A 27143-nucleotide genomic window follows, 5' to 3' on the forward strand; every position below is an offset into this window, starting at 1 on the left:
TTTGCTGCTGCAATCCTGCAGGGGTAGGCTGAAGTCAGATCACAAGTTTTATTTAGTGATCACTTGGGAGCCATAGGGGGCTGGAGGAGGAGATACCAGACTGGAAGGGTATCTAACAGCCCTGACAGAAGTAAGGAGGAAGAGGGATGATGGGAGGAAACATTATGAGGGGAGAGGAGGGAGAAAAGTGGGTACTGAAAGACGGGGAGTGGGCAGGACCGTTTCATCTGTCTGGTATATACTGAGCATTCTTTGGGAATTCTGAGGCATTTCAAATAGCTTAGCTTCTACCGACATCACGCCACTGCACTCCAGCCCCTGGGCGACAGAGCCAGACCCTGTCTGAAAAAAAAAAAAAAAAGAAAGAAAGAAAGAAAAGAAAAAGAAAGTGGAGAGCCAAGAGGACCCAGGCCAAAGGATTGTCTGGCAGGGAAGTTCCCAGTTCCTCTGCAATTTGTACATGCTGCACTACTCAAACGGGAGGTGAGGCCATTAGCGAGGGAAATACAGAAGTCAGAAGTCTCTGACTGGACAAGGTGGCTCACGCCTGTAATCCCAGCACTTTGGGAGGCCGAGGTGGGCGGATCACCTGAGGTCGGGAGTTTGAGACCAGCCTGGCCAACATGGTGAAACCCCATCTCTACTAAAAATACAAAATTAGCCGGACGTGGGGTGCGCCTGTAATCCCAGCTACTCAGGAGGCTGAGGCAGGAGAATCGCTTGAATTCCAGAGGTGGAGGTTACAGTGAGCCGAGATTGCACCACTGCACTCCAGCCTGGGCGACAGAGTGAGACTCCGTCTCAAAAAAAAAAAAAAAAGAAGAAGTCTCATGACCCCATGTAGCACACTCAGTTCCCACATGCCAGTGAGAGAATGGCAGCACTTCAGAGTTGGAAGGGACTTTGAAGATCCTAGGCACCATCCTCTTCCCTACCCTTCCCATTGTACAGAGGAGGGAACTGAAGCCCAGAGAGGGCTGGGGGGCTGCCCAAGATCATGCAGCTAGTTTGGGCCAGAGGTGGGACTAGAATCCATGTCTCCGGGTGCAAAATTTATGCCTTTGTTCATGCTGCTTCTTTCTTGCACCTCATGAGAAGTCAGAGCCTATGTTGACAGAACCCAGCACTTCCTCATTCTGGCAGTGACGAGGAGAGACAATGACTATTGCTGAATCACAGCTATTTTCTTTTCTTTTCTTCTTTTTTTTTTTTTTTTTTTTTTTTTTGAGATGGAGTCTTGTTCTGTCGCCTAGGCTGGAGTGCAGTGTGGCAATCTTGGCTCACTGCAACCTCCACCTCCTGGGTTCAAGTCATTCTCCTGCCTCAGCCTCCCAAGTAGCTGGGATTACAGGTGTGCCACCATGCCCAGCTAATTACTGTATTTTTAATAGAGATGGGGTTTCACCATGTTGACCAGGCTGGTCTCGAACTCCTGACCTCAAGCGATCCTCCAGCCTCAGCCTCCCAAAGTGCTGGGATTACAGGCGTGAGCCACTGCACCCGGCCCACAGCTATTTTCTTTATCTTCTGTTTCTTCTTCTGCCAGATTATTTTGAAATATTGCCCAAAACAGTAAGCATGAACACCTTAGGAAAAAACCAAACCCATCCACACACATTCTCTAGTAATCAGTTTGCATAGTGGTCTTTGATGTTACAGAGCTTGTCTTGGGGAAGATAAAATGGTACATTGTGATCTTCATTTATTTCTCCTTATCCACATAACCAAAACGTGCACCTGCAGGGACAGGTGAGAGGCACTGATGTAGAGTGAACAGAACTAGAAGTTAGGAAACCTGGGTTTGTTGCACTGGACACCATCTCATTTGTCTCCTTAAGCAAGTCTTGTCCACTGTCTGGGCCCACTTCCTCAACCAAACAACAAGGACAGTTCTTAGTGACATCTAGATCCCTTTTGCACCCTTGTTCTCCTCCCTCATAAGCTCTGCTTCTCTACTTAAAGCAGACATAGAGGCTGGGAGTGGTGGCTTACACCTGTAATCCTAGCACTTTGAGAGGCCAAGGTGGGTGGATCACTTGAAGTCAGGAGTTCAAGACCAGCCTGACCAATATGGTGAAATTCTGTCTCTACTAAAAATACAAAAATTAGCTGGGCATGGTGGCAGGTGCCTGTAATCCAAGCTACTTGGGAGGCTGAGGCAAGAGAATTGCTTGAACCCGGGAGGTGGAGGTTGCAGTGAGCCAAGATTGCGAGCCACTGCACTCCAGCCTGGGTGACAGAGTGAGATTTTGTCCCCCACCTCCCCCAAAAAAGCAGAAATACAGTGTCTCTGTGAAAGGAGAGAAGTGGAAAGTGTGGGGGTGCATTTAATTAAATGATTTTTAGAATCTAGTTTTATTCATTCAAGAAGTATTTACTCAGTGCTTGTTTGTGCCAGGCACTTGGGCATTTTCTTTTTTTTTTTCTTTTTTTTTTTTTTTGAGACGGAGTCTGGCTCTGTCGCCCAGGCTGGAGTGCAGTGGCGTGATCTCGGCTCACTGCAAGCTCCGCCTCCCGGGTTCACGCCATTCTCCTGCCTCAGCCTCCTGAGTAGCTGGGACTACAGGCACCTGCCACCGCGCCCAGCTAATTTTTTTGTATTTTTAGGAGAGACAGGGTTTCACCGTGGTCTCAATCTCCTGACCTTGTGATCCGCCCGCCTCGGCCTCCCAAAGTGCTGGGATTACAGGCTTGAGCCACCGCGCCCGGCCTACTTGGGCATTTTCTTTACCAAAATGAGAAAGGATTCCACCGATGAATAAAGAAAGGCATGCTTCAACTTTAAGGAATGACAATATATAAACGTGCAAAAATTCTCCTTTAAACATTTATGCCACGTCTTTGCCTTTCAAAAAGATTAGTGTCTGGGTTAAAATAAGATTTGATTTTCCAAAACATATGTCAGAGCTTTTCAGAAACAGTTCAGTTCCACAGATATGGACCAGATCCCTTCAGATGCACTGCTGGGTCCTGACTGAGCACTGGGGATGCAGAGTTAAATCTGGAGCTCATCTCGTGGGGGGAGGATAAACTAGAGACTGCCACTCAACACCGCCCAGAGGGTGGACTTTGTTCCTGGGTCTGTACTGAGTTGCATAGTGTCCCCCTAGACTTCTTGTCCACCTGGAATCTGTGAATGTGACCTTATTTGGAAACAGGGTCTCTGTAAATATAATTAGTTAAATTAAGATGAAGTCATACTAGATTAGGGTGGGCCCAAATCCAGTGATTGGTGTTCTTAAAAAAAGACACCAGGCTGGGTACGGTGGCTCACGTCTGTAATCCCAGCAGTTTGAGAGGCCGAGGTGGGCGGATCACTTGAGGTCAGGAGCTCGAGAGCAGCCTGGGCAAGACAGTGAAACCCCATATCTACTAAAAATACAAAAATTAGCCGAGTGTGGTGGCGGGTGCCTATAGTCCCAGCTACTTGGGAGGCTGAGGCAGGAGAATCACTTGAACCTGAGAGGCGGAGGTTGCAGTGAGCCAAGATTGTGCCACTGCACTTCTGCCTAGGCAACAGAATGAGACTCAGTCTCAAAGGAAAAAAAAAAAGACACCAAGAGACACAGAGGAAAGGCCATATGAAGACAGAGGCAGAGGTAGGAGTGATGCTTCCGCAAGCCAAGGAATGACAGGGACCACCAGAAGTTGAAAGAGTCAAGGAATAATCCTCCCCTTAAACTTTTGGAGGGAGCAGGGCCCTACTACACCTTGATTTTGACTTCTGGCCTCCAGAATTATGAGAGTAAGTTTCTGTTGTTAAGCCACCGGATTTGTAGAAATTTATTACAGGAGATTAATACAGGACTATTTAATAAATGGAGTATATTGAGAATCTACGATGAGTTAACTTTGCAGCAATCTGATGCTACAGATAGCTAATATTATCCCTAATGAGCAATAATCAAGCAGAATTTGACTGAACTAGGCCAAAAGGTTAGTGGTTAAGAGGGCAGGCTTTGAAGTCAAACAGAACTAGGTTGGAGACCTCAGCTCTGGTACTTAGCAGGGTGACCTTAGGCAAGTGACTTTGCATCTTTGAGGTTGCCACATCTATAAAATGAAGGTAACTAAGACCTTCTTATTAGGTTACTGAGAAAGACGAAGTGAAATAAGGCATTTAAAATCACTTAGCCCCCTGCCTGGCACATAGTAAAGGCTCAATAAAGTGAGCTGGCTTGTATGACCAGAGCACATGGTAGGTCTACCCTACCATTAATTGAGTTAACTCAATTAATCCCTGTTACATGACCCTGCATATTTCCTTTGTTGTACCACCTGTAATTATCTTCTTTATTGACTTATTGGCTGTCTTGCAAGCAGGATATAGACTGTAAGCCCCATGAGATAGGGGCACAGTCTCATTTATGGCTGGGTACTCGGGACCCTGCACAGAGCCTGGCTCATGTTTATGAGATGAATAAATAAGCGAATGGCTAGTGGATATTTCGTCTTGAAAGTATTAAATGAAGACATGTTTAACTGATATATTTCATTGTATTCCATCTGTGGTCCCAAATAATTGCATTAGAATTCCTCTGCAATCCTCCTGCCACCAACAATTTCTCTTGTTGGCTGTTTTAGGCTCCTTTGGGAGGAACCCAGCCTCCCTAATATGAAAAGTGGGTATCCTGGGATCTATTTTATTTTATTTTTTTGAGACAGAGTCTCGCTCTGTCACCCAGGCTGGAGTGCAGTGGTGCGATCTTGGCTCACTGCAACCTCCTCCTCCCGGGTTCAAGCAATTCTCCTGTCTCAGCCTCCTGAGTGGCTGGGACTACAGGCACCTGCCACCATGCCCGGCTAATTTTTGTATTTTTAGTAGAGACAGGGTTTCACCATATTGGTCAGGCTGGTCTCAAACTCCTGACCTCAGGTGATCCACTCGCCTTGGCCTCCCAAAGTGCTGGGATTACAGGCGTGAGCTACCGCGCCCAGCCCCTGGGATCTATAAAAGCATGGAGTTATATTCTAGCTGGGGTCAATGGACTGAAATGTCAGCCCCATACCTGGCATATAGGAAGGGCATTTCCCCTCCTCCCACTTGCTCTGCTTATTATATGTTATAGGGGTGTGGAGGAGGCAAGGGAGCTGAATTGGGGGCAGATGGGGGTACAGTTTGGGGATTTATACAATCTTTGTGAATATCTTCCTTTTTTTTAGAGTTAGATTAGACCAGGACATTGCCTGTTTCCAGCAGCACCACCAGGACTGCTGCTGGAAGGACTTCAGAGGGTCAAGAAAATTCTCTGAAGATTTTTGTGTCTCAAGCGATCCCAGCCTCCTCTGTATTTCCAGGGACCTGAGGTTACAGGTGGGGATTATTAGAATATCAGAGAGGGTCCTTGCCCAAACAGCAGGATGCCCCAAACTGAAGGCTTGTCATTTATCTCTGAAAGAGGCAAGTCAACACTCTTAATCCTCATCATAGCATAGTTCTCGGTCCTCAGTGGCAAGGGTGACCTGAAAGTTGGGGCCTTTCATAGCTCCAGAGCCAAGGAGGCCTTGACAATTAGGCAGGGAGAAGACCTGGATGTCCATCCCATCTGATACCCTGACTTCCCAAGAGAACAACCCATTCTTCTCGGATTTCTCCCAAGTCCCTCATTGCTGGGCCTGGAGGCTCCCTCTGGCTCCTGTGGTCTCTGGAGGATGCAGGCACAAAGCCTGACCTGACTTGTACTGAGCCTGTCCCAGGCCCTTTGCATCTCGCCCACCTGGCTACTCCTTGTGGGCCCTACCTATCCAACAGACTGTGTGCAGGTGGGCAAGGCCAGGCTGCCTTCCAGGAGTCAGTTCCAACACTCATCAGCAAAAAGGGTCCATGTCTAGGTGCCTGAGGCTGGTTCAAGTAAGAAGAGAGTGCCAAGACCCCTCTCTCTCCTCCAGGGAGTGAACTGATTTCTGACTTGAATTGTTTAAATTGGGAAGAGGCCTCATCAGCAATTGGAGTGATCTAGATCTCTGGAATCTGACCACGGAATGATTTTCCCATCAGCCTCTGTCTCGGTGACTGAGGACCTCGGGGCTTCTTCTTTTGCCTCTGACCCAAGGCCCCTCACACACTTCCTCCAGCGAGCCAGGCAGTGATGGGCAGAGGAGCGGATCTCCCCACTCCGCAGAGCATAGATGACAGGGTTGACCATGGAGTTGACGAGGCACAGCATGGAGCAGAAGGCAAAGGCCTTCTTGACCTCGTCGCTGAGCGTAGTGACCAGGCTGTGGACCATGAGGGCCAGCACTGGGAACCAACAGATGAGGAGCACAGCCAGCACCAGCCCCAGAGTCTTGGCCAACCTCACGTCCAGCCTCATTCGGGCCATTCCTGGCACCTGCCTGTCCTGGTGCCCAGACAAACTGGCTACATGCTGATGGGCTTTCCAGAGAACATGCCCATAAGTGTAGATGATTCCAGAAAAGAGGAAAGCGATGAACAGGAGCCAGCCCAGCAGGTAGTCATTGGGGATCAGTGGGAAAAGCTCAGAGCAGGGCCTGGGGCAGCAAGTCCATCCCATGAGTGGCAGGTAGGAGACCAGTGCTGAGAGGACCCACATGATGCCCAGGGTCACCAGTGCCCTCCCGCGGGTGAGCAGAGCTTTGTAGGAGGGTGGGTAGCGCAGGCAGAGGTATCGGTCAATGGCGGTCAGCAGCAGGCTACCCACAGAGGCTGTGAAGGTCATGGTCACGCTGCCAATCTTCAGCAGGAAGACAGCCTTGGAATCCATACCATGGAAAACGTGAAAATTCACAAAGCTGCATGCAAAGACCACACTAGCCAGGAAGTCGGCCCCAGCCAAGCTGCCAATGAACAGGTATGAGGGCTTCCGGCGGAGCCGGTGGGAGGACAGAATCAGATAGAGTACAGTCACATTCTCCAGGGCACTTAGCAGGCCCAGAAGAGTGCACAACACGGCAACAGCTATCTTCTGGGGACCACTCAGGATCATGTAATCCTTCATAGGGTTGAAATCCAAGCCATTCTTGGAGCCATTGGCTAGCTCTGTCACCCAGCACTCCTCCATGGGATGGGCCCTTCAGATTCCACTGAGCTTGTCTAGAAGGCTTTGCTGCAGTACAATGAGAAGAAGAAAATCTTTTTCAGTAAGCACAAGAATGACCTCACCTGATAACTGACTGTAGCCAAGACTGCTACCTGTATGGATGGATTCTATGTTGGAAAATCAGTTTCTATTTTGTTTCCCTGTATTTTGCCCTTTCTCCAACCAAGTGGGCAGCCAAATCTGTCCTGGTGGCCTCAGGGGAGGTAAGTGGGAATGCAACAAGCAGAAGTGACCTGTAAGACTTTTGGCCTTCCATTTTCCGAAAGGCCAATCCTAAGACTTCCTTTTGCAGCAAGAGAAATCCCAAAAGGTCAAAAGCAAGAGGAAATCAAAACCAAGAAGAAATGGAATCTAGAGTGATAAGGTTGAAGTTTTGTTTGTTTGTTTTACATTTTTTTGGTTTTGTTAATTTGCCCGTTTTGGCAAGTAAAGTACTGAAGTTTTAACAACCATTTGGGGATGGGAGATATGAATTTGGCTTCACATCAAGTGATGGGAAGAGAAACTACAGAAGATTAAACAATTTTTTTTTAAATTTTTATTTATTTGTTTTTGAGATGAAGTCTTGCTCTGTCACCCAGACTGGAGTGCAGTGGTGTGATCTCTGCTCACTACAACCTCTGCCTTCCAGGTACAAGCGATTCTTCTGCCTCAGCCTTCCAAGTAGTTAGAACTACAAGTGCCCATCACACCCGGCTAATTTTTGTACTTTTAGTAGAGACTGGGTTTTGCCATGTTGGCCAGGCTGGTCCTGACCTCCTGATCTGAGGTGATCCACCCACCTCAGCCTCCTAAAGTGCTGGAATTACAGGTGTGAGCCACTGCGCCTGGCCAAAACATTTTATACTAGATAAAATATAGGAGTGTAGTTAAATTTGAATGTTGGCCGGGCACGGTGACTCACGCCTGTAATTCCAACACTTGGGGAGGCCAAGGTAGGCGGATTATGAGGTCAGGAGATTGAGAACATCCTGGTTAACATGGTGAAACCCCATCTTTACTAAAAATACAAAAAATTAGCTGGGCGTGGCCGGGCGCGGTGGCTCAAGCCTGTAATCCCAGCACTTTGGGAGGCCGAGACGGGCGGATCACGAGGTCAGGAGATCGAGACCATCCTGGCTAATACGGTGAAATCCCGTCTCTACTAAAAAATACAAAAATACTAGCCGGGCGAGGTGGTGGGCGCCTGTAGTCCCAGCTACTCCGGAGGCTGAGGCAGGAGAATGGCGTAAACCCGGGAGGCGGAGCTTGCAGCGAGCTGAGAACCAGCCACTGCACTCCAGCCTGGGCGGCAGAGCAAGACTCCGTCTCAGAAAAAAAAAAAAAAAAAAAAAAAAAAAAATTAGCTGGGCGTGATGGCAGGTGCCTGTAGTTTCAGCTACTTGGGAGGCTAAGGCAGAAGAATTGCTTGAACCCAGGAGGCAGAGGTTGCAGTGAGTCGACATTGTGCCACTGCACTCCAGCCTGGGCGACAGAGTGAGACTCTTTCTCAAAATAAAATAAAATAAGATAATAAAAATAAAAAAAATTTGAATGTCAACAAGAAGTAACTTTTTAGTATATGTCCCAAATATTGAAGAAAAAACCCTCAGGAACCTAAATATTGTATGGTTTATTATTAGACATTATTAGAAAGCAAACTAAACATTTATTTGGAGGGATTCACTTTATAAACAGGTTGTATAGGAGTACCACATATAAAGGCCCATGAAATTTGAGTTCAAAGTGCAAAATGCGCAAGGAAACATGAGCAAGAGTCAGCAGAAATGTCAGACAGTAGAATTACACTTTCAAGAACTTTGTATAATTATTGGGTATACCTTATAAAAATATGTCTGATATAAAACAATAAAGAATTTAAGGCTGGGTGCAGTGGCTCAAGCCTGTAATCCCAGCACTTTGGGAGGCCGAGACGGGCGGATCACGAGGTCAGGAGATCGAGACCATCCTGGCTAACACGGTGAAACCCCATCTCTACTAAAAACTACAGAAAACTAGCCGGGCGAGGTGGCGGGCGCCTGTAGTCCCAGCTACTCGGGAGGCTGAGGCAGGAGAATGGCGTAAACCCAGGAGGCGGAGCTTGCAGTGAGCTGAGAACCGGCCACAGCACTCCAGCCTGGGCGACAGAGCGAGACTCCGTCTCAAAAAAAAAAAAAAAAAAAAGAATTTAAAACATGAGTACAGAATGAGAGATTGTTTCTGGGTAGATCTGAAAAAGATTCAAGTAGAATTTCTGGAAGTGAAAAATAAAATCATTGCAAAAAGCAATTCTTAAGGGATGAGTTAAAGAGCAAAACAGAACAACTGAAAAGCATTGATTTAGAAAGTAGATCTGGGGCTGGGCACAATGGCTCACGCCTGTAATTCCAGCACTTTGGGAAGCTGAGGTGGGTGGATTACCTGAGGTCAGGAGTTTGAGACTAGGCTGGCTAACGTGGTGAAACCCTGTCTCTACTAAAAATACAAAAATCAGCTAAGCATGATGGTGGACACCTGTAATGCCAGCTACTCAGGAGGCTGAGGCAGGAGAATCGCTTGAACCCAGGAGGCAAAGGTTGCAGTGAGCTGAGATCGCACCACTGCACGGCAGCCTGGGTGATAAGAGTGAAACTCCGTCTCAAAAAAAAAAAAAAAAAAAAAAAAAGAATGTAGATCTGAAGAAGTTTCTCACAATGCAGAACAAGGAGATGAAGTGATGGAAAATAAGAATGAGAAGAGACATGAAGGATTGAGTAAAAATGTTTCCATCTCAGTGGAGTGTTAGAGTGGATAAACAGAGAAAATTGGTGGTGGGCAACAGTCAAAGAGGTAGTAGAAAAGAATTATCCATCCAGCCGGGGCAACATGAAAAAACCCCATCTCTACAAAAAAAAATACACAAATTAGCCGGGCATGGTGGTGCATGCCTATCGTCTCAGCTACTTGGGAGGCTGAGGTGGGAGGATCACTTGAGCCCAGGGAGGTCGAGGCTTCAGTGAGCCATGATTGTGCCATTGCACTATAGCCTGGGCAACAGGATGAGCCCCTGCCTCAACAACAACAAAAGAATTATTCAGGATCCATGAAAAATAAGACTATTCAGATTTGGAAATCACAGAGAACCCCAAGCAGAATTTTTTTTTTTTTTTTTTTTTTTTGAGACAGAGTTCCCAGGTTCAAGTGGTTCTCCAGCCTCAGCCTACTGACATAGCTGGGACTACAGGTATGCGCCACCATGCCCAGCTAATTTTTGTATTTTTAGTAGAAAAGGGGTTTTGCCATGTTGGCCAGGCTGGGCTTGAACTCCTGGCCTCAAGTGATATGCCCACCTTGGCCTCCCAAAGTGCTGGGATTATAGGCATGAGCCACCATGCCCAGCCCCAAGTAGAATTTTTAAAAACACATTCCATATTCATGTATATCATTTAGCATACATATCAGAATACCAAAGACAAAGAAAAATATAAGGTAATAAGAATGAAGAGACAAATTACCTGTAAGATAACTATAATTAATTTTAAGAGATTTCTGAGTAGCAACAATAGAAGCCAAAAAGTAAAGAAAAAACAGTCTAGAATTTTATACCTGGCTAAACTATCATTCAAGAATGAGGTCTAAAAAATTCAAAGAAAATTGTTCACTAACAGACCTTCACTGAAGGAACATCTAAAGAATGTGTATTTTAGAAGGATATTCAACCCAAAGGGAAGAAAAGAAAGGCAAGAAAGAATAGTGAGTAAGTAGGTTGACAAATATATGAGTAAAGAAAAGCAAATGCCTTTATAAAACAATAATGATAATAGTGAGTAATTTACACCTGTAATCCCAGCACTTTGGGAGGCTGAGGCGGGCGGATCACTTGAGGTCAGGAGTTCAAGGCCAGCCTGGCCAACATGGTGAAACCCATCTCTACTAAAAACACAAAAATTAGCCAGTTGTGGTGGCACGCACCTGTAGTCCCAGCTACTCAGAAGACTAAGGCAGGAGAATCGCTTGAACCTGGGAGGCAGAGTTTGCAGTGAGCTGAGATCATGCCACTGCACTCTAGCCTGGGTGACAGAATGAGACTCTGTCTCAAAAAACAAAACAAAACAAACAAAACAAAAGTGGAGACTGGGCACATGGCTCATGCCTGAAATCCTGGCACTTTGGGAGTCCAAGGCAGGAGGATTGCTTGAGTCCAGGAGTTCAAGACCAGCCTAAGCAGCATGATGAAACCTGTCTCTACAAGAAATAAAAATTTAGTCAGGCATGGTGACATATGCCTGTATTCCCAGTTACCTGGGAGGCTGAGGACAAAGGATTGCTTGAGCCCAGGTGGTTGAGGGTGCAGTGATCTATGATTGTGCCACCACACTCCAGAGTGGGTGACAGAATGAGACTTTGTTTCAAACAAAAACAAAAACAAAGTAGAAATAAAATTGTGAATGACAAAAATGCAAGACAAGAAAGAGATGAACAGAGTTAAAGCTTTGTCTAGGAAGTAGGTAAAGACATTGATTAATTTTAGGCTTAAAAAAAAAAAAAACCAGGCATCATCTCTTATCTGGTTTATTGCAATAGCTTCCTAACTGGGTCCCCTGCTTTTAACCAGGCCCATTTCTAATCTAGTTTCAACACAGCAGTCAGGGTGATCCTTTGAAAATACAGGATCTTGTCATTCCTCTGTCCCAAACCTGCATAGCTCCCTAGTCCACTATGTAAAAGCCGAAGTCCTTAGTGTTATGGCCCCTTCTACTATGATTCCCTTGGTGACTCAGCTTTAGCCACATTGGCTTCTTAATCAGTCTTCTCTTCAGCCGCAGGTCCTTTGCACTGGCTGTTCCCTCTTCCTCGATCACCTTTCCCTCAACATTTACTTGGCTTGCTCTCACCTTCTTTAAGTCTTTGCTCAGATCTTACTTTGTCAATGATACCTACCCTGACTACCCCATGTAATACCCTAATTCATCCCAACCTCCAACTCTTTTTTTTTGAGACGGAGTTTTACTCTGTCACCTAGGCTGGAGTGCAGTGGCACAATCTCGACTCACTGCAACCTCCACCTCCCGGGTTGAAGCCTTTCACCTGCCTCAGCCTCTCCAGTAGCTGGGACTACAGGCGCATACCACCATGCCTGGCTAATTTTTTATATTTTCAGTAGAGACGGGGTTTCACCGTGTTAGCCAGGCTGGTCTCGATCTCCTGACCTCGTGATCTGCCTGCCTTGGCCTCCCAAAGTGCTGGGATTACAGGTATGAGCCACCACACCCAGCCCAAGCTCCAGCTCTTTTGGTTCTCTTTACACTGACCTATTCTTTATTTTTTCCATACCACTATCACCTTCTAATATATAAAATTCATTATTTTTAGTTTTTGTTTTTTTTGAGATGGAGTTTTACCCTTGTCACCCAGGCTGGAGTGCAATGGCGCAATCTTGACTCACTGCAACCTCTCCTTCCAGAGTTCAAACGATTCTCCTGCTTCAGCCTCCTGAGTAGCTGGGATTACAGGTGCCCACCACCAGGCCTGGCTTTTTTTTTTTTTTGTATTTTTAGTAGAGATGGGGTTTCACCATGTTGGCCAGGCTGGTCTCAAACTCCTGATCTCAGGTGATCCACCCTCCTCCGCCTCCTAAAGTGCTAGGATCACAGGTGTGAGCCACCACACCCGGCCTATAATTTATATATGTAACTTAAATATAAATTAACATATGTAATTTAAATATAATTATAAATATAAATTAATATAAAGTGATCTGTTGTATAAAATTATATTCTGACTACATAAAATTTATTTAGAAATTAAGAATTAAAAGTCAGGGTGCGGTGGCTCACGCCTGTAATCCCAGCACTTTGGGAGGCTGAGGCGGGTGGATCATGAGGCGGGTGGATCACAAGGTCAGGAGATGGAGACCATCCTGGCTAACACAGTGAAACCTCATCTCCACTAAAAATACAAAAAAAAATTTAGCTGGGTGTGGTGGCAGGCACCTGTAGTCCCAGCTGCTCAGGAGGCTGAGGCAGGAGGATGGCGTGAACACGGGAGGCGGAGCTCGCAGTGAGCCGAGATCGCACCACTGCACTCCAGCCTGGGCCACGGAGCGAGACTCCATCTCATTACAAAAAAAAAAAAAAAATTAAGAATTAAGGCCGGGCACAGTGGCTCACACCTGTAATCCCAGCACTTTGGGAGGCCAAGGCGGGCGGATCACCTGAGGTCAAGAGTCAGAGACCAGCCTGGCCAACATGGTGAAACTCCATCTCTACTAAAAATACAAAAATCAGCTGGGCACAGTGGCAGGCACCTGTAATCCCAGCTACTCAGGAGGCTGAGGCAGGAGAATCACTTGAACCCGGGAGGCAGAGGTTGCAGTTAGCCGAGATTGTGCCATTGCACTCCAGCCTCGGTGACAGAGCAAGACTCCATCTCAAAAAATAATAAAAATAATAATAATTTTTTAAAATTACTGGTTGGGCATGGTGGCTCATGCCTGTAATCCCAACACTTTGAGAGGCCAAGGTGGGCAGATCACATGAGGCCAGGAGTTTGAGACCAGCCTGTCTCTAGTAAACCCCATCTCTACTAAAAATACAAAAATTAACCGGGCCTGGTGGTACACATTTGTAATCCCAGCTACTGAGGTGGCTGAGGATCACTTGAACCTAGGAGTCAGAGGCTGCAGTGAGCATCACTGCACTCCAGCCTGGGCAACAGAGTGAAACCCTGTCTCAAAAAAAAAAAAAAGATTACTAGGCTGGGCACGGTGGCTCATGCCTGTAATCCCAGCCCTTTGGAGGCCGAGGCGGGCAGATCACCTGAAGTCAGGAGTTCGAGATCAGTCTGACCAACATGGAGAAACCTCGTCCATACAAAATTACAAAAAATTAACCGGGCATGGTGGTGCATGCCTGTGATTCCAGCTACTCGGGACGCTGAGGCAGGAGAATGGCTTGAACTTGGGAGGCGGAGATTGTGGTGAGCCGAGATCGTGCCATTGCACTCCAGCCTGGGCAACAAGAGTGAAACTCTGTCTTAAAAAAAAGAAAAAATCCCTAACAAAGTTCATAGGTATGCGGTTTTTTGTTTTGTTTTGTTTTTCTTTTTTTGAGACAGAGTCTCACTCTGTCGTGCCCAGGCTGGACTGCAGTGGAGTGGTCTTGGCTCACTGCAACCTCCACCTACCAGGTTCAAGTGATTTTCCTGCCTCAGCGTCCCAAGTAGCTGGGATTACAGGCGCTCGCCACCACGACCGGCTAATTTTTTGTTTTTGGTAGAGACGGGGTTTCACCATATTGGCCAGGCTGGTCTCAAACTCTCCACCTCAGGTTATCCGCCCACCTTGACCTTCCAAAGTGCTGGGATTATAGGCATGAGCCACCATGCCCAGCCTCAGGTATGGATCTTTAAAAACACACCTCGGGATCCCTTTGTAATTCATAAGCGTGATGACTGGTTTTCATGCTCACGTGTGAGATGTCCCTCCCTCAAACCTGTGATGACATTGTCATTTTACCAGCTGACGTGCGAAAAAAGGAAAAAAGATACACTTCTGAATAATTCCTGGGTCAAAAAGTCATAAAGGAGATTAGAAGATACTTGGCATTGAATGACTATGAAATTGTGAGACATTAAAATGTGTGAGATTCATATGAGTAGTATGCAAAGGGAAATTTACAGCTCTAAATGCTCATACTGTCAGGCGCGGTGGCTCATGCCTGTAATCCCAGCACTTTGGGAGGCCAAGGCAGGTGGATCACCTGAGGTCAGGAGTTTCAGATCAGCCTAGCCAACACGGTGAAACCCCGTCTCTACTAAAAATACAAAAAAAAAAAAAAAAAAAGTTAGCCAGCGTGGTGGTCGGTGCCTGTAATCCCAGCTACTTGGGAGGCTGAGGCAGGAGAATTGCTTGAACCCAGGAGCCGGAAGTTTCAGTGAGTCAAGATCGCGCCACTGCATTCCAGCCTGGGCAACAGAGCAAGACTCTGTTCTCAATAAATAAATTAATAAATGATCATACTACAAGATAAAAAAGTCTCGTGAGCTCATCATGCAACTCATGAAATTAGAAGAAGAGCCATGGCATACATTCAAAGAAAACAGAAGATAGAAATTTATAAGAAGAGCAGAAATTAATGACATGGCAAAACTACAGGGAAGAGAAAGAACTGACAAAGGCAAAGCTGGCTGTTTGAAAAGATTGTAAAATAGAGGACCACAGGCAAGATTAGTAAAGGAAAAAGGAGAGCAACCACAATGAAGAAAAATATAGGGCATGAAAGAGAAATGGTCGATAATCCTTTGAAAAGATGCATAACCTCAATAGTAGACAGAGAAATGTGTTTCACTCCCATCAGATCGGTAAAAAAAGTAAGGCTGAAATACTGAGTGCTGGAGAAGGCGTGGAGCCAAAAGAACTTTCATTGCGATGGGGGTGTAAGTTGGGACAGACACTTTGAAGAGCAGCTTGGCAAAATCCAGTTAAGTTGACAATATATCAATTGCAGTCCCGGGAGTATGTTCCGGAGGAACTTCCGCACATGTGTCCAGGGAGGCATGTACAAAAATGTTCTCTTTAGCATTTTTGAAATAGAAAAATAAAATTCTAAATGTCCATCAACTGGAAAATGGATAAATAACTTGTAATGTAGCCATACAAAGCAATACCATGAAGTGGTGAAAATGTGCCAACAATGATGAATCTTAAAAACACAGTGTTAGGCCTGGTGCGGTGGCTCACGATTGTAATCCCGCTTGTAATCCTAGTACTTTGGAGGCCGAAGCAGGCAGATTGCCTGAGCTCAGGAGTTCAAGACCAGCCTGGGCAACACGGTGAAAACACGTCTCCACTAAAATACAAAAAATTAGCCGGCATGGCAGTGTGCGCCTGTAGTCCCAGCTACTTGAGAGGCTGAGGCAGGAGAATTGCTTGAAACCAGGAGGCAGAGGTTGTAGTGAGCTGAGATTGCACCACTGCACACCAGCCTGGGTGACAGAGCAAGACTCCATCTCCAAAAAACAAACAACAAAAAGAAAAACCAAAAAAAAACCCCACAGTGTTGGGCCAATCCCTTGTAAAGCATACTCCTTAAAGAGAGTTTAGAGGATTTATGAGTAGATAAAAGTGAAGGAAACTTGCAGGCGGCAATATAGCATTTTAGAGAATCGGGAGGGATTTCCCCAGACTGGACTTGAAAACCGAGCCTTGCCTGAGGCAAAAGGAAAAATCTGTGCCTCTCTATCGACTATGTATTTTTCTTTTTCTTTTTTTTTTTTTTGAGGCGGAGTCTCACTCTGTCGCCCAGGCTGGAGTGCAGTGGCACAATCTCGGCTCACTGCAACCTCTGCCTCCTGGGTTCAAGTGATTCTTGTGCCTCAGCCCCCCGAGTAGCTGGGATTGCAGGCATCTGCCACCATGCCAGGCTAATTTTTGTATTTTTAGTAGAGATGGGGTTATGGCCAGGCTGGTCTTGAACTCCTGACCTCAAGTGATCTGCGCACCATGGCCTCCCAAAGTGCTAGGATTAGAGGTGTGCAAGCCACCACACCCAGCTATGTATACTTTAGTGATTATTTTTCCTCAAAACATTAAATATTTAAACACTAAAGTAGTTACAATTGAAAAATTGAAAGTTAAGTGTATTAAAACTTAAAATATTACTTCACTATTATTATTTCAAATAGAGGCCAGGCATGGTGGCTCACACCTATAATCCTAGCACTTTGGGAGGCCAAGGCTGGCAGATCACTTGAGGTCAGGAGTTTGAGATCAGCCTGGCCAACATGGTGAAACCCAGTCTCCACTAAAAGTACAAAAAAAGAAAAAAACAATTAGCTGAGAATGGTGGCTCACACCTGTATTCCCAGCTACCCCAGAGTATGAGGCACGAGAATCACTGGAATGCAGAAGGGGGAGGTTGCAGTGAGCCAAGATCGCGCCACTGCACTCCAGCCTGGGCGACAAAAACTCTGTCTCAAAAAAAAAACCCCAAAAACCAACCAAACAAAAACAAAAACAAAAAAACTGATATTTAAAATAGAGACGGTAACACGGTGAAACCCCGTCTCTACTAAAAAAAAATACAAAAAATTAGCCGGGCGAGGTGGCGGGCACCTGTAGTCCCAGCTACTCGGGAGGCTGAGGCAGGAGAATGGCGTAAACCCGGGAGGCGGAGCTTGCAGTGAGCTGAGATCCGGCCACTGCACTCCAGCCTGGGTGACAGAGCGAGACTCTGTCTCAAAAAAAAAAAAAAAAAAAAAAAAAAAATAGAGACGGGGTCTTGCTTGCTTGTTGCCCAGACTGGTCTTGAACTCCTGGCCTCAAGCAGTCCTCCCTCCTGAGTCTCTGAAACTGCATGAATCACCATGCCTGGCCCACAATATTATTTTATAAAGTTTAAAGATATATGTATTTTTAAAACTTCTTTAAAAATAAAAAGTAAGAATATATATACAAATAGATTTTTTCTTTTGGAGACAGGGTGTGGCTGTCACCTAGGCTGGAGTGCAGTGGTGCAATCATAGCTCACTGCAGCCTTGAACTCCTGGCCTCAAGTGATCCTCCTTCCTCGCCCTCCCAAAGCTCTGGGATTACAGGTATGAGCCATTTGCACCTGGTCTGATCTAGTTTTTTAAGTATAAGAACTTTTGGGAGGCTGAGACGGGCGGATCACGAGGTCAGGAGATTGAGACCATCCTGGCTAACACGGTGAAACCCCGTCTCTACTAAAAATACAAAAAAACTAGCCAGGCGAGGTGGCGGGCGCCTGTAGTCCCAGCTACTCCGGAGGCTGAGGCAGGAGAATGGTGTAAACCCGGGAGGCGGAGCTTGCAGTGAACTGAGATCCGGCCACTGCACTCCAGCCCGGGCGACAGAGCGAGACTCCGTCTCAAAAAAAAAAAAAAAAAAAAAAAAGAACTGGGCTGTGCTGTAAATGTGGCTTCTCTGAATTGAGATAGGCTATAGGTAGAAAATACACACTGAATTTCAAAGGTTACATGAACGAAGAATATAAAATACCTTAATAATTTTTTATATTGATGATAAGTTGAGATGACAATATTTTGGAATATATTGAGTTAAATAAAAATTTGTTTCACCAGTTTATTTTTATTTTTATTTTATTTTTTTGAGATGGAGTCTCGCTCTTGTAGCCTAGGCTGGAGTACAGTGGTGCGATCTCGGCTCACTGCAACCTCCACCTCCCGGGTTCCAGCGATTCTCCTGCCTCAGCCTCCTGAGTAGCTGGGATTGCAGGCATGTACCACCATGCCCGGCTAATTTTTGTATTTTTAGTAGAGGCGGGGTTTCACCATGTTGGTCAGGCTGAACTGATCAGGTCGAACTCCTGTCCTCAGGTGATCTGCCCGCCTCAGCCTCCCAAAGTGCTGGGATTACAGGGGTGGGCCACCATGCCCAGCCTATTTAAAAAATTTTAAATATGTCTATGGAAATTTTTATTTTATTTTATTTTATTTATTTACTTTGAGACGGAGTCTTGCTCTGTCACCCAGGCTGGAGTGCAGTGGCCTGATCTTGGCTCACTACAAGCTCCGCTTCCCGGGTTCACACCATTCTCCTGCCTCAGCCTCCCAAGTAGCCCACCACCTCGCCCGGCTAACTTGTGTGTGTGTGTGTGTGTGTGTGTGTGTGTGTGTGTGTGTGTGTGTGTGTGTTTAGTAGAGAGGGGCTTTCACCGTGTTAGCCAGGATGGTCTTGATCTCCTGACCTTGTGATCTGCCTGCCTCAGCCTCCCAAAGTGCTGGGATTACAGGCGTGGGCCATCGTGTTTGGCTGGAAAAATTTTTAATTATCCACGTGTCTCATAGCTTTGTGGAACAGCTGTAGACCCCAGGAGTGCTGCCTGCCAATCAGAACTCATTCCCCAGCCTGGCTCAGCTGGATGCCTCACAGTTCCCAAACAGTTCTGTTTTCTTGCCTCCATGCCTTTGCACCAGGGGTCTTTCCCTGGCCTACTTCCCTCCTGACCTCCCCTCTGAGCTCATGTCCTGCCTAGTAAAGCCTTCCCAGATCCCACAGTCACACCTGAAGCGCCCGGCCCGCTCTGCATGTACGGTAACTGGTGCTGCACTGGTCTTTCACCTCAACTAGACCACTAACCACGCTGACCAACATTTGAATGGAACTTAAACTCCACAAAATATTTTTCACAGCCACCATCTAGTTTTTTGTTTTGTTTTGTTTTTGTTTTGTTGTTGTTGTTGTTGTTGTTTTGAGACAGGGTCTCCCCCTGTCATCCAGGCTGGAGTGTAGTGGTGCAATCTCAGCTCACTGCAACTTCCGCCTCCCAGGTTCAACCGATTCTTGTGCCTCTGCCTCCTGAGTAGCTGGGATTACAGGCACACACCACCACGCCCAGCTAACTTTTGTATTTTTAATAGAGATAGGGTTTCACCATGTTGGCCAAGCTGGTCTCAAACTCCTGACCTCAAATGATCCACCCGATTCAGCCTCCCAAAGTGCTGGGATTATAAGCGTGAGCCACCACACCCGGCTGACCATCAAGCTTAATCCCCACAACTCTATGATATTAGACTTATGCTCATTGCTATTTCACAGGTAATAAAAGCTCGGCAATGTTAAAGCACTGGGCTGAGGCCACACGGCTTGTTGAGGTCAGAACTGAGGCTTTATTATTTCTGGACCTTTAGTGGTTCAGCACAATGCCTGCTGCATAGTAGGTGCTCAAAAACTCTTTTTTTTTTTTTTTTTTTTTGAGACAGAGTCTCACTCCGTTGCCCAGGCTGGAGTGCAGTGGCGAGATCTCGGCTCACTGCAACCTCTGCCCTCTGAGTTCAAGCGATTCTTCTGCCGCAGCCTCCCAAGTAGCTGGGATCACAGGCATCTGCCACCACGCCTGGCTAATTTTTTGTGTTTTTAGTAGAGATGGGGTTTCACCATCTTGGCCAGGCTGGTTTTGAACTCCTGACCTCGTCATCCACCTGCCTCGGCCTCCCAAAGTGCTGGGATTACAGGCGTGAACCACCATGCCCGGCCTCAAAAACTGTTAACTGAGGCTGGGTGCAGTGGCTCACACCAGTAATCCCAGAGCTTTGGGAGACTGAGATGGGAGGATCCCTTGAGCCCGGGAGTAGGAGGCTGCAGTGAACTATGGTCATGCCACTGCACTCCAGCCTGGTTGACAGAGAAAGACCCCCATCTTAAAAAAAAAAAAAAAAAAAAAAAAAAAAAAAAAAAAAAAAAACTATTAATTAATGAAATCCACTTGGATGGAAAGCGGTTATCTTGAATAGCACAGACCCCAAGTACGAGTGTGAGGGAGATGTAGGTTTAAATCCTAGCTGGTGACCTCATTCAAAATACCCAGTGCCTCAGTCTTCTCATTTCTCATCTGTAAAATGGGGTTTTCTGAGTATTTAAATAAATTACAATAATACATGGAAGTGCTCATTGTTGCCATTGTTGTTATTATTATTATTCTTAGGCACATCTTCAAATGGGGCTTGTTCACCTACTCTGTGAGGTTGCTAAGAATAGTATGCCTGGGCCGGGTGCGGTGGCTCACACCTGTAATCCCAGCACTTTGGGAGGCCGAGGCGGGTGGATCATGAGATCAGGAGTTTGAGGCCAGTTTGGCCAACATGGTGAAACACTGTCTCTACTAAAAATACAAAAATTAGCCAGGCGTGGTGGCGTGTGCCTGTAATCCCAGCTACTCAGGAAGCTGAGGCAGGAGAATCGCTTGAACCTGGGAGATGGAGGTTGCCACGAGCTGAGATTGTGCCACTGCACTCCAGCCTGGGTGACAAAGTGAGAATCCGTCCCAGGGAAAAAAAAAAAAAAAGGGGTCTGGGCATGGTGGCTCACACTTGTAACCCCAGCACTCTGGAAGGCTGAGGCGGGCAGATCACAAGGTCATGAGTTTGAGACCAGCCTGGCCAACATTGTGAAACCCCGTCTCTACTAAAAATACAAAAATTAGCTGAGGGCATGGTGGTGCGCGCCTATAATCCCAGCTACTCAGGAATCTGAGGCAGGAGAATCGCTTGAACCCAGGAGGTGGAGGTTGCAGTGAGCCAAGATTGTGCCACTGTACTCCAGCCTGGGCAACAGAGCGAGACGACATCTCAAAAAAAAAAAAAAAAAAAGAAGAAGAATATGACTGGAGCACTATAAGAGCTCAATAAATGTCAGTCCTTTTCATAACCCAACGCTTGAAAATTTTTAAGAGGAAGGTGCTTTTTACAATCTGCGTAACCCCTGTTTATAAAACAGGTAGATATGGCCCTGTCTGGAAGCCAGGGGTTCTGACTCCAAAAGGGATTTATATCTGTCCAAAGGGAAGACAGGGAGCTGGGTTTCCTATTGCTCTGTGCGTTCTGATGTTGCCTTGTTAAGACCTGCATCCAAATGCCCCTATTTCCTGCCCTTACCTACTTTGGATAATAACCATATGTGTTGGTGGCCATGCCGGGCCTAGGTGAGGCCCAAAGCCAGCCACCACCCCCCTGCAACATCCCTCTTCTAAGCTGGATTCTACATGGAGTAAGCCATATCTTGACTGCAGGGGGCTTCATATCACCTATGTCCTTTCTTCAGGTTCCTCTAGGAACAGATTGAAAAATCTCTCTTCTAATCCAACGCCATCATTTTGCCATCCAGAAAACCGTCCAAGAATGGGAATGTAAGTTGCCTAAGGTCACCCAACATATGAGCAGCAGAGCTGCAATTATCCACATATCCTGAGGCACAAGGCAAAACTCCTGTGCAGTAGGCATAGAGATGGCCCTATGCAGAGAAGTTGGAGATAGACACCCTTTGTGGGTTTTCTTGTTTTTTTGGGTTTTGTTTTGTTTTTGTTTTTGAGGCAGAGTCTTGCTCTGTCGCCCAGGCTGGAGTGCAGTGGCATGATCTTGGCTCACTGCAACTTGTGCCTCCTGGGTTCAAGCGATTCTCCTGCCTCAGCCTCCCAAGTAGCTGGGATTACAGGTGCCTGCCACCACACCTGGTTAATTTTTTAATTTTTAGTTGAGACAGGGTTTTGCCATGTTAGCCAGGCTGGTAATTTTTGTTGAGTGTTGTCAAGGTCACACCTGAGCTCAGACAGAAAAAGGTGCCAGCTCACCTCTCCATCCTGGTCACTAGGGAGTGGCAGACAGTGCAAGCCTTCCTCAGCTTCCACATCCTCACCTGGCTACTTCTGAAAGTTTCCAGCTCAGGGGGCTAAGAGGCTCCCTGCAACCCTGCTAGGAACCCCCTGCCCCATCCCCTGCCACCCAGGGACTCTCTTCCCTTGTTTCCCTTGGAAAACAGCCTCTTCCAGTCAGGAAATGGCTTGCCCCATGTAGAATCCAGCCTAGAAGAGGGATGCTGGGGCTGATGGAGGCTGACTTCAGGTCTTATCTAGGCCTGGCATGGCCACCAACATGTGTGGTTATTATCCAAAGTAGGTAAGGGAAGAAATGCAGGCATTTGGATGCAGGTCTTAACAAGCCGACATCTGACAATGGGAGGCACAGAGCAACAGGAAACCGAGCTCCCTGTCTTCCCTTTGGACAGATATAAATCCCTTTTGGAGTCAGAACTTCTGGCTTCTAGACAGGGCCTTTTTCCAGGGCAAAGACTGTCTGAACATCCAGCACAGAGATGAAGTAGGAAATTAAGAAAATAACAGAATCATGGTATAAGTAATAATAGTAAAAATTATAGTAATAGTAAAAAAAAAAAAAAGCTCATAAAATGAATTGCTATATTAACCAAGGCTAAAAAAAAATGTCAACAGCACCCCCCCCAAAAGTTAAAATAAAATTAACTGTCTGTCCCAAGAAACATTAACCATATCTGCCCTCCACATATTTTGTAGGCTCCATAAACTCCTGTTTCTTTCTCCCCTGCACAGCTGCAAGGTCACAAGACAAATAAGGATAAACTGCAAACCAATTTTTCCCAGAGATGTAAGACATGTTGCAAAAGTGTCACAACAGCCTTTATTCTTGCTTCTGTAAGCCTGCTTCCTGCTTCACATATGCCTGCCTCAAAATGCTTAAAGGCGACTTGTTTTCTTTGTCCTGGGCTCAGACTTTCAGGACATATGTCCGCTGAGCCGGTGTACACCTTAAATACACACTTTCCTGCCCTTGTTCGGTCTCTCTGGTTCCTTAATTTCCTGCAACAGAGACAGACTTAGTGTTTGCCACAGTGAACAGTGTTCTAGTTCTACCTCTGCCATGGCTCGTCAGGTGACTTTGGGCAAGTCCCTTCAACATTCTGAGCCTTTTTTCTCATCTGTAAAATGACAGTAACAATACCTGTGCCATTCTCCTTGAGATGCCAAACGGGCTGATGACCTCCATCATAGCTTCTTACCCTGTGTCCACGGGTAGGCTTTGATGAGGGTATTGGTCCTTTCGAGGCATATTTAAGACTTTATGTCTGTGCCTGTTTTGGTTGGTGGGGAAGGATTCACACTTCTTATCAGTGTGCCAGCAGAGTTCTGAATATTAAGAATCACTGATGCATGCAAAAACGTTTTGTGATCTGATGCTGTACAGATGTAAGAGTAAAAGAGAAGCGGGAGTCTTTCTGAACCTATTCTGGGTTGTCTGATTAAAAAAGAAAAAAGACCAAGGGCGGTGACTCACGCCTGTAATCCCAGCACTTCGGGAGGCTGAGGCGGGCAGATCACTTGAGGTCAGAAGTTAGAGAAGACCAGCCTGCCCAACATGGTGAAACCCCATCTCTACTAAAAATACAAAAATGAGCCGGGAGTGGTGGCAGGTGCCTGTAATCGCAGCTACTCGGGAACCATGAGAATCACTTGAACCCAGGAGGCAGAGGTTGCAGTGAGTTGAGATGGCGCCACTGCACTCCAGCCTGGGCAATAGAGCTAGATTCAGTCTCAAAAAAAAAAAAAAAAAAAGAAGAAGAAGAAAACAAAAGTGAACCACCGTGACCAAGTGCTTTCTTCACCTAACGAAAATACCATTGTTCAGAAACCACATGGCACTTCCCACAGGGAGCATCCATGGTGGGGTTGGTGTTACGGGCTGCAGCCTAGAGCCTGGCTCATATTGAGCATCTGGGAAGGGAACCTTGGGACCTGAAAAACTGCTCAGAAAAGGTGTGCCTGGGGGTTTTTCTGACCTGAAGTGAAAGCTTGAAGTGAAAGAAGCCACAGTAGCAGCTGGCCCCATGTTGCTGCTATGTTTAAATCTCTCAGAACTGGAGGCAAGGAGGAGGATGATGTCCCGCCTGTGGCTACCACACCTACAGTGGGAAGCTAGATTTGATGCCGCAAGCCTCATCGTTTTTATCCCCAACTGGGAGTAGGGAGGCCTAGGTTCTTTGCCTTGTCCTGCTACTGAGTGACTTTGGGCAGGTCCCTTTTCCTATCTAAGGCATTTCTTTTCTTTCTTTAATTTTTATTTTAAAAATATAAATAGGGTCTTGCTACATTGCTCAGGCTGGTCTCAGACTCCTGGCCTCAAGCAGTCCTTGCACCTCAGCCTCCCAAAATGTTGGGATTATAGACATGAGCCACCTTGCCTGACCATCTGGGCCTTTCTTTTCTCATCTTCAAAGCAGTTGGATTGATGGGGGTGATTCCCAAGGTCTCCCCCAGGAAACTTAGCATGTTGGATCACAATGTCACAGGTTTGGGAACCAGACCTTCCTGGATTAAAATCCAGCTCAACTTTCAGGCTGTGTGACCTTGGGCAAGTTACTGCACCTCTCTGAGCTTCTGTTTCATTCATTTGTAAACTGGGAGAAATACTATCCATATCACATTATTATACAGATTAATGATAGAAGTTTACCAAATCCATGGCACTGTACCTGGTTTACAGTAGGTATCTAATCAAAGGCAGGAGATGCTTAATAAAGTTAGTTTATAGGATTCTTACAAGATTCTGTGCCAGGCATGGGGGCTCATGCCTATAATCCCAGCACTTTGGGACGCAGACAGGTGGATCACTTGAGCCCAGGAATTCGAGACCAGTCTGGCCAACATGGTAAAACCCTGTCTCTACAAAAAATACAAAAATTAGCTGGGCACAGTGGTGCATGTCTGTAGTCCCAGCTACTAGGGGGACTAAGGCAGGAGAATCACTTGAGCCCAGGAAGTCAAGGCTGCAGTGAGCAGTGATTGTGCCACTGTGCTCTAGCCTCGGCTACAGAGTGAGACCCTGTCTCAAAAAAAAAAAAAAAAAGAAAAAAAAGGAAAAAAAGGATTCTGTCCTCCAGTCATGCCTGACCTTCGCCTGAGAGCTGAGGCAGATAGAACCATCCCTACTTATTCTTGGCTGACACTTTGCCACCACTGAAGACAAACCACCACATTTTGGAAAACTTGTTCAACCTGCAAGAATGATCCATCAGAAACAGACCCGCTGGGTGAGGTGGTTCATGCCTATAATCCCAGCACTTTGGGAGGCCGAGGCGGGCAGATCACCTGAGGTCAGGAGTTTGAGACGAGACTGGCCAACATGGTGAAACTCCATCTCTACTAAAAATACAAAAATCAGCTGGGCACAGTGGCAGGCACCTGTAATCCCAGCTACTCAGGAGGCTGAGGCAGGAGAATCACTTGAACTTGGGAGGTGGAGGTTGCAGTGAGCTGAGATCATGCCATTGCACTGCTGCCTGGGCAACAAAAGTGAAACTCTGTCTCAAAAAAAAAAAAAGAAAAAAAAATGAAAGAAGAAAGAAAGGAAGGAAGGAAGGAAGGAAAAGAAACTTGGCCAGGTGCAGTGGCTAACACCTATAATCCCAGCACTTTGGGAGGCCAAGGAGGGTGGATCACTTGAGGTCAGGAGTTCGAGACCAGCCTGGCCAACACGGTGAAACTCCATCTCTATTCTAAATTTTAAAAAATCAGCCAGGCAGAAGAATCACTTGAACCTGGGAAACAGAGGCTGCAGTGAGCCAAGATCCTGACACTGCCCAGCCTGGGCAACACAGTAAAACTCTGTCTCAAAAAAAAGAAAGAAAGAAAGAAAGAAAGAAACTTGCTGGGGACACTGGCAATTTCTTTGAAATTCTTTGAAAGAATTTCTTTGAAAGCCTAGGATCCCATCCAGTTGCTTTGCTTTCTCCCCTCACATCTCCAAACAAATACTTGGTAAATTAACTGACTAATTAGAAATCTGCAACACTACCGGGCACAGTGCCTCACGCCTGTAATTCCAGCACTTTGGGAGGCTGAGGCAGGCGGATCACCTGAGGTCAGGAGTTTGAGACCAGCCTGTCCAACATGGCAAAAACCCGTCTCTACTAAAAATACAAAAAAATTAGCCAGGCATGGTGGCATATGCCTATAATCCCAGCTACTTGGGAGGCTGAGGCAGGAGAATTGCTTGAACCTGGAAGGTGGAGGTTGCAGTGACGCCACTGCACTCCAGCCTGGGTGACAGAGCAAACCTCCATCTCAAAAAAAAAAAAAAAAAAAAGAAAGAAATCTGCCAACAGGACAGTTTTGTTGAGTCTTTTTCAAATATCTTCTTCCTCTTTCGGCCAGGCGTGGTGGCTCACGCCTGTAATCCCAGCACTTTGGGAGGCCGAGATGGGCAGATCACAAGGTCAGGAGATCCAGACCATCCTGGCTAACACCGTGAAACCCCGTCTCTACTAAAAAATACAAAAAACTAGCCGGGCGAGGTGGCGGGCGCCTGTAGTCCCAGTTACTCGGGAGGCTGAGGCAGAAGAATGGCATGAACCCGGAAGGCAGAGCTTGCAGTGAGCCGAGATCCGGCCACTGCACTCCAGCCTGGGCGACAGAGCGAGACTCTGTCTCAAAAACAAAAAAACAAAAAAACAAAAAACAAATATCTTCTTCCTCTTTCAATTATCTTATACTTCAGCAACTTCTCTTTTAGAGAATGGACTAATAATGCTCACATTCATAACATACTAGACAACTTACACAGCCTGGGAAGGCTCACAGCTATTATGTGAGGCAGGTTTTGCTCAACTATTCCATGAGCAAATAGATTCAGAGGTGGCAAGTCATTTGCCCAAAAACCCATAGCAAGTGGCAGACAAAGCCAGGACTTGAGTTCTTTTTTCTTTTTTTTTTTTCTGGAGACAGAGTCTCGCTCTGTCACCAGGCTGGAGTGCAGTGGCGCCATCTCGGCTCACTGTAA

The 27143-nt window shown here is 46.4% G+C and overlaps 1 protein-coding gene, 1 non-coding gene and 1 pseudogene across 2 annotated transcripts in view; 1 reads left to right on the forward strand and 2 right to left on the reverse strand.

Annotated features, from left to right (window-relative positions):
- Window positions 1-5159: 5159 nt before the first annotated feature.
- The window catches only part of CNR2 (cannabinoid receptor 2), a 41194-nt gene continuing 19210 nt past the window's right edge, over window positions 5160-27143 (reverse strand). The window contains exon 2 of the mRNA XM_010355752.2: window positions 5160-7067. Coding sequence (XP_010354054.1) covers window positions 5940-7022 — 1083 coding nt within the window. The 5' untranslated portion in view covers window positions 7023-7067 and the 3' untranslated portion in view covers window positions 5160-5939. The remainder of the gene's footprint in view (window positions 7068-27143) is intronic.
- The window catches only part of LOC104656143, a 28324-nt pseudogene continuing 8141 nt past the window's right edge, over window positions 6961-27143 (reverse strand).
- LOC115892596 lies at window positions 14444-14544 on the forward strand. The gene has a single exon (XR_004052460.1). It is a non-coding gene; the product is annotated as a small nucleolar RNA U13 (small nucleolar RNA).

The sequence above is a fragment of the Rhinopithecus roxellana genome, chromosome 12, assembly GCF_007565055.1.
Source record: "Rhinopithecus roxellana isolate Shanxi Qingling chromosome 12, ASM756505v1, whole genome shotgun sequence".
Lineage (NCBI taxonomy): Eukaryota > Metazoa > Chordata > Mammalia > Primates > Cercopithecidae > Rhinopithecus > Rhinopithecus roxellana.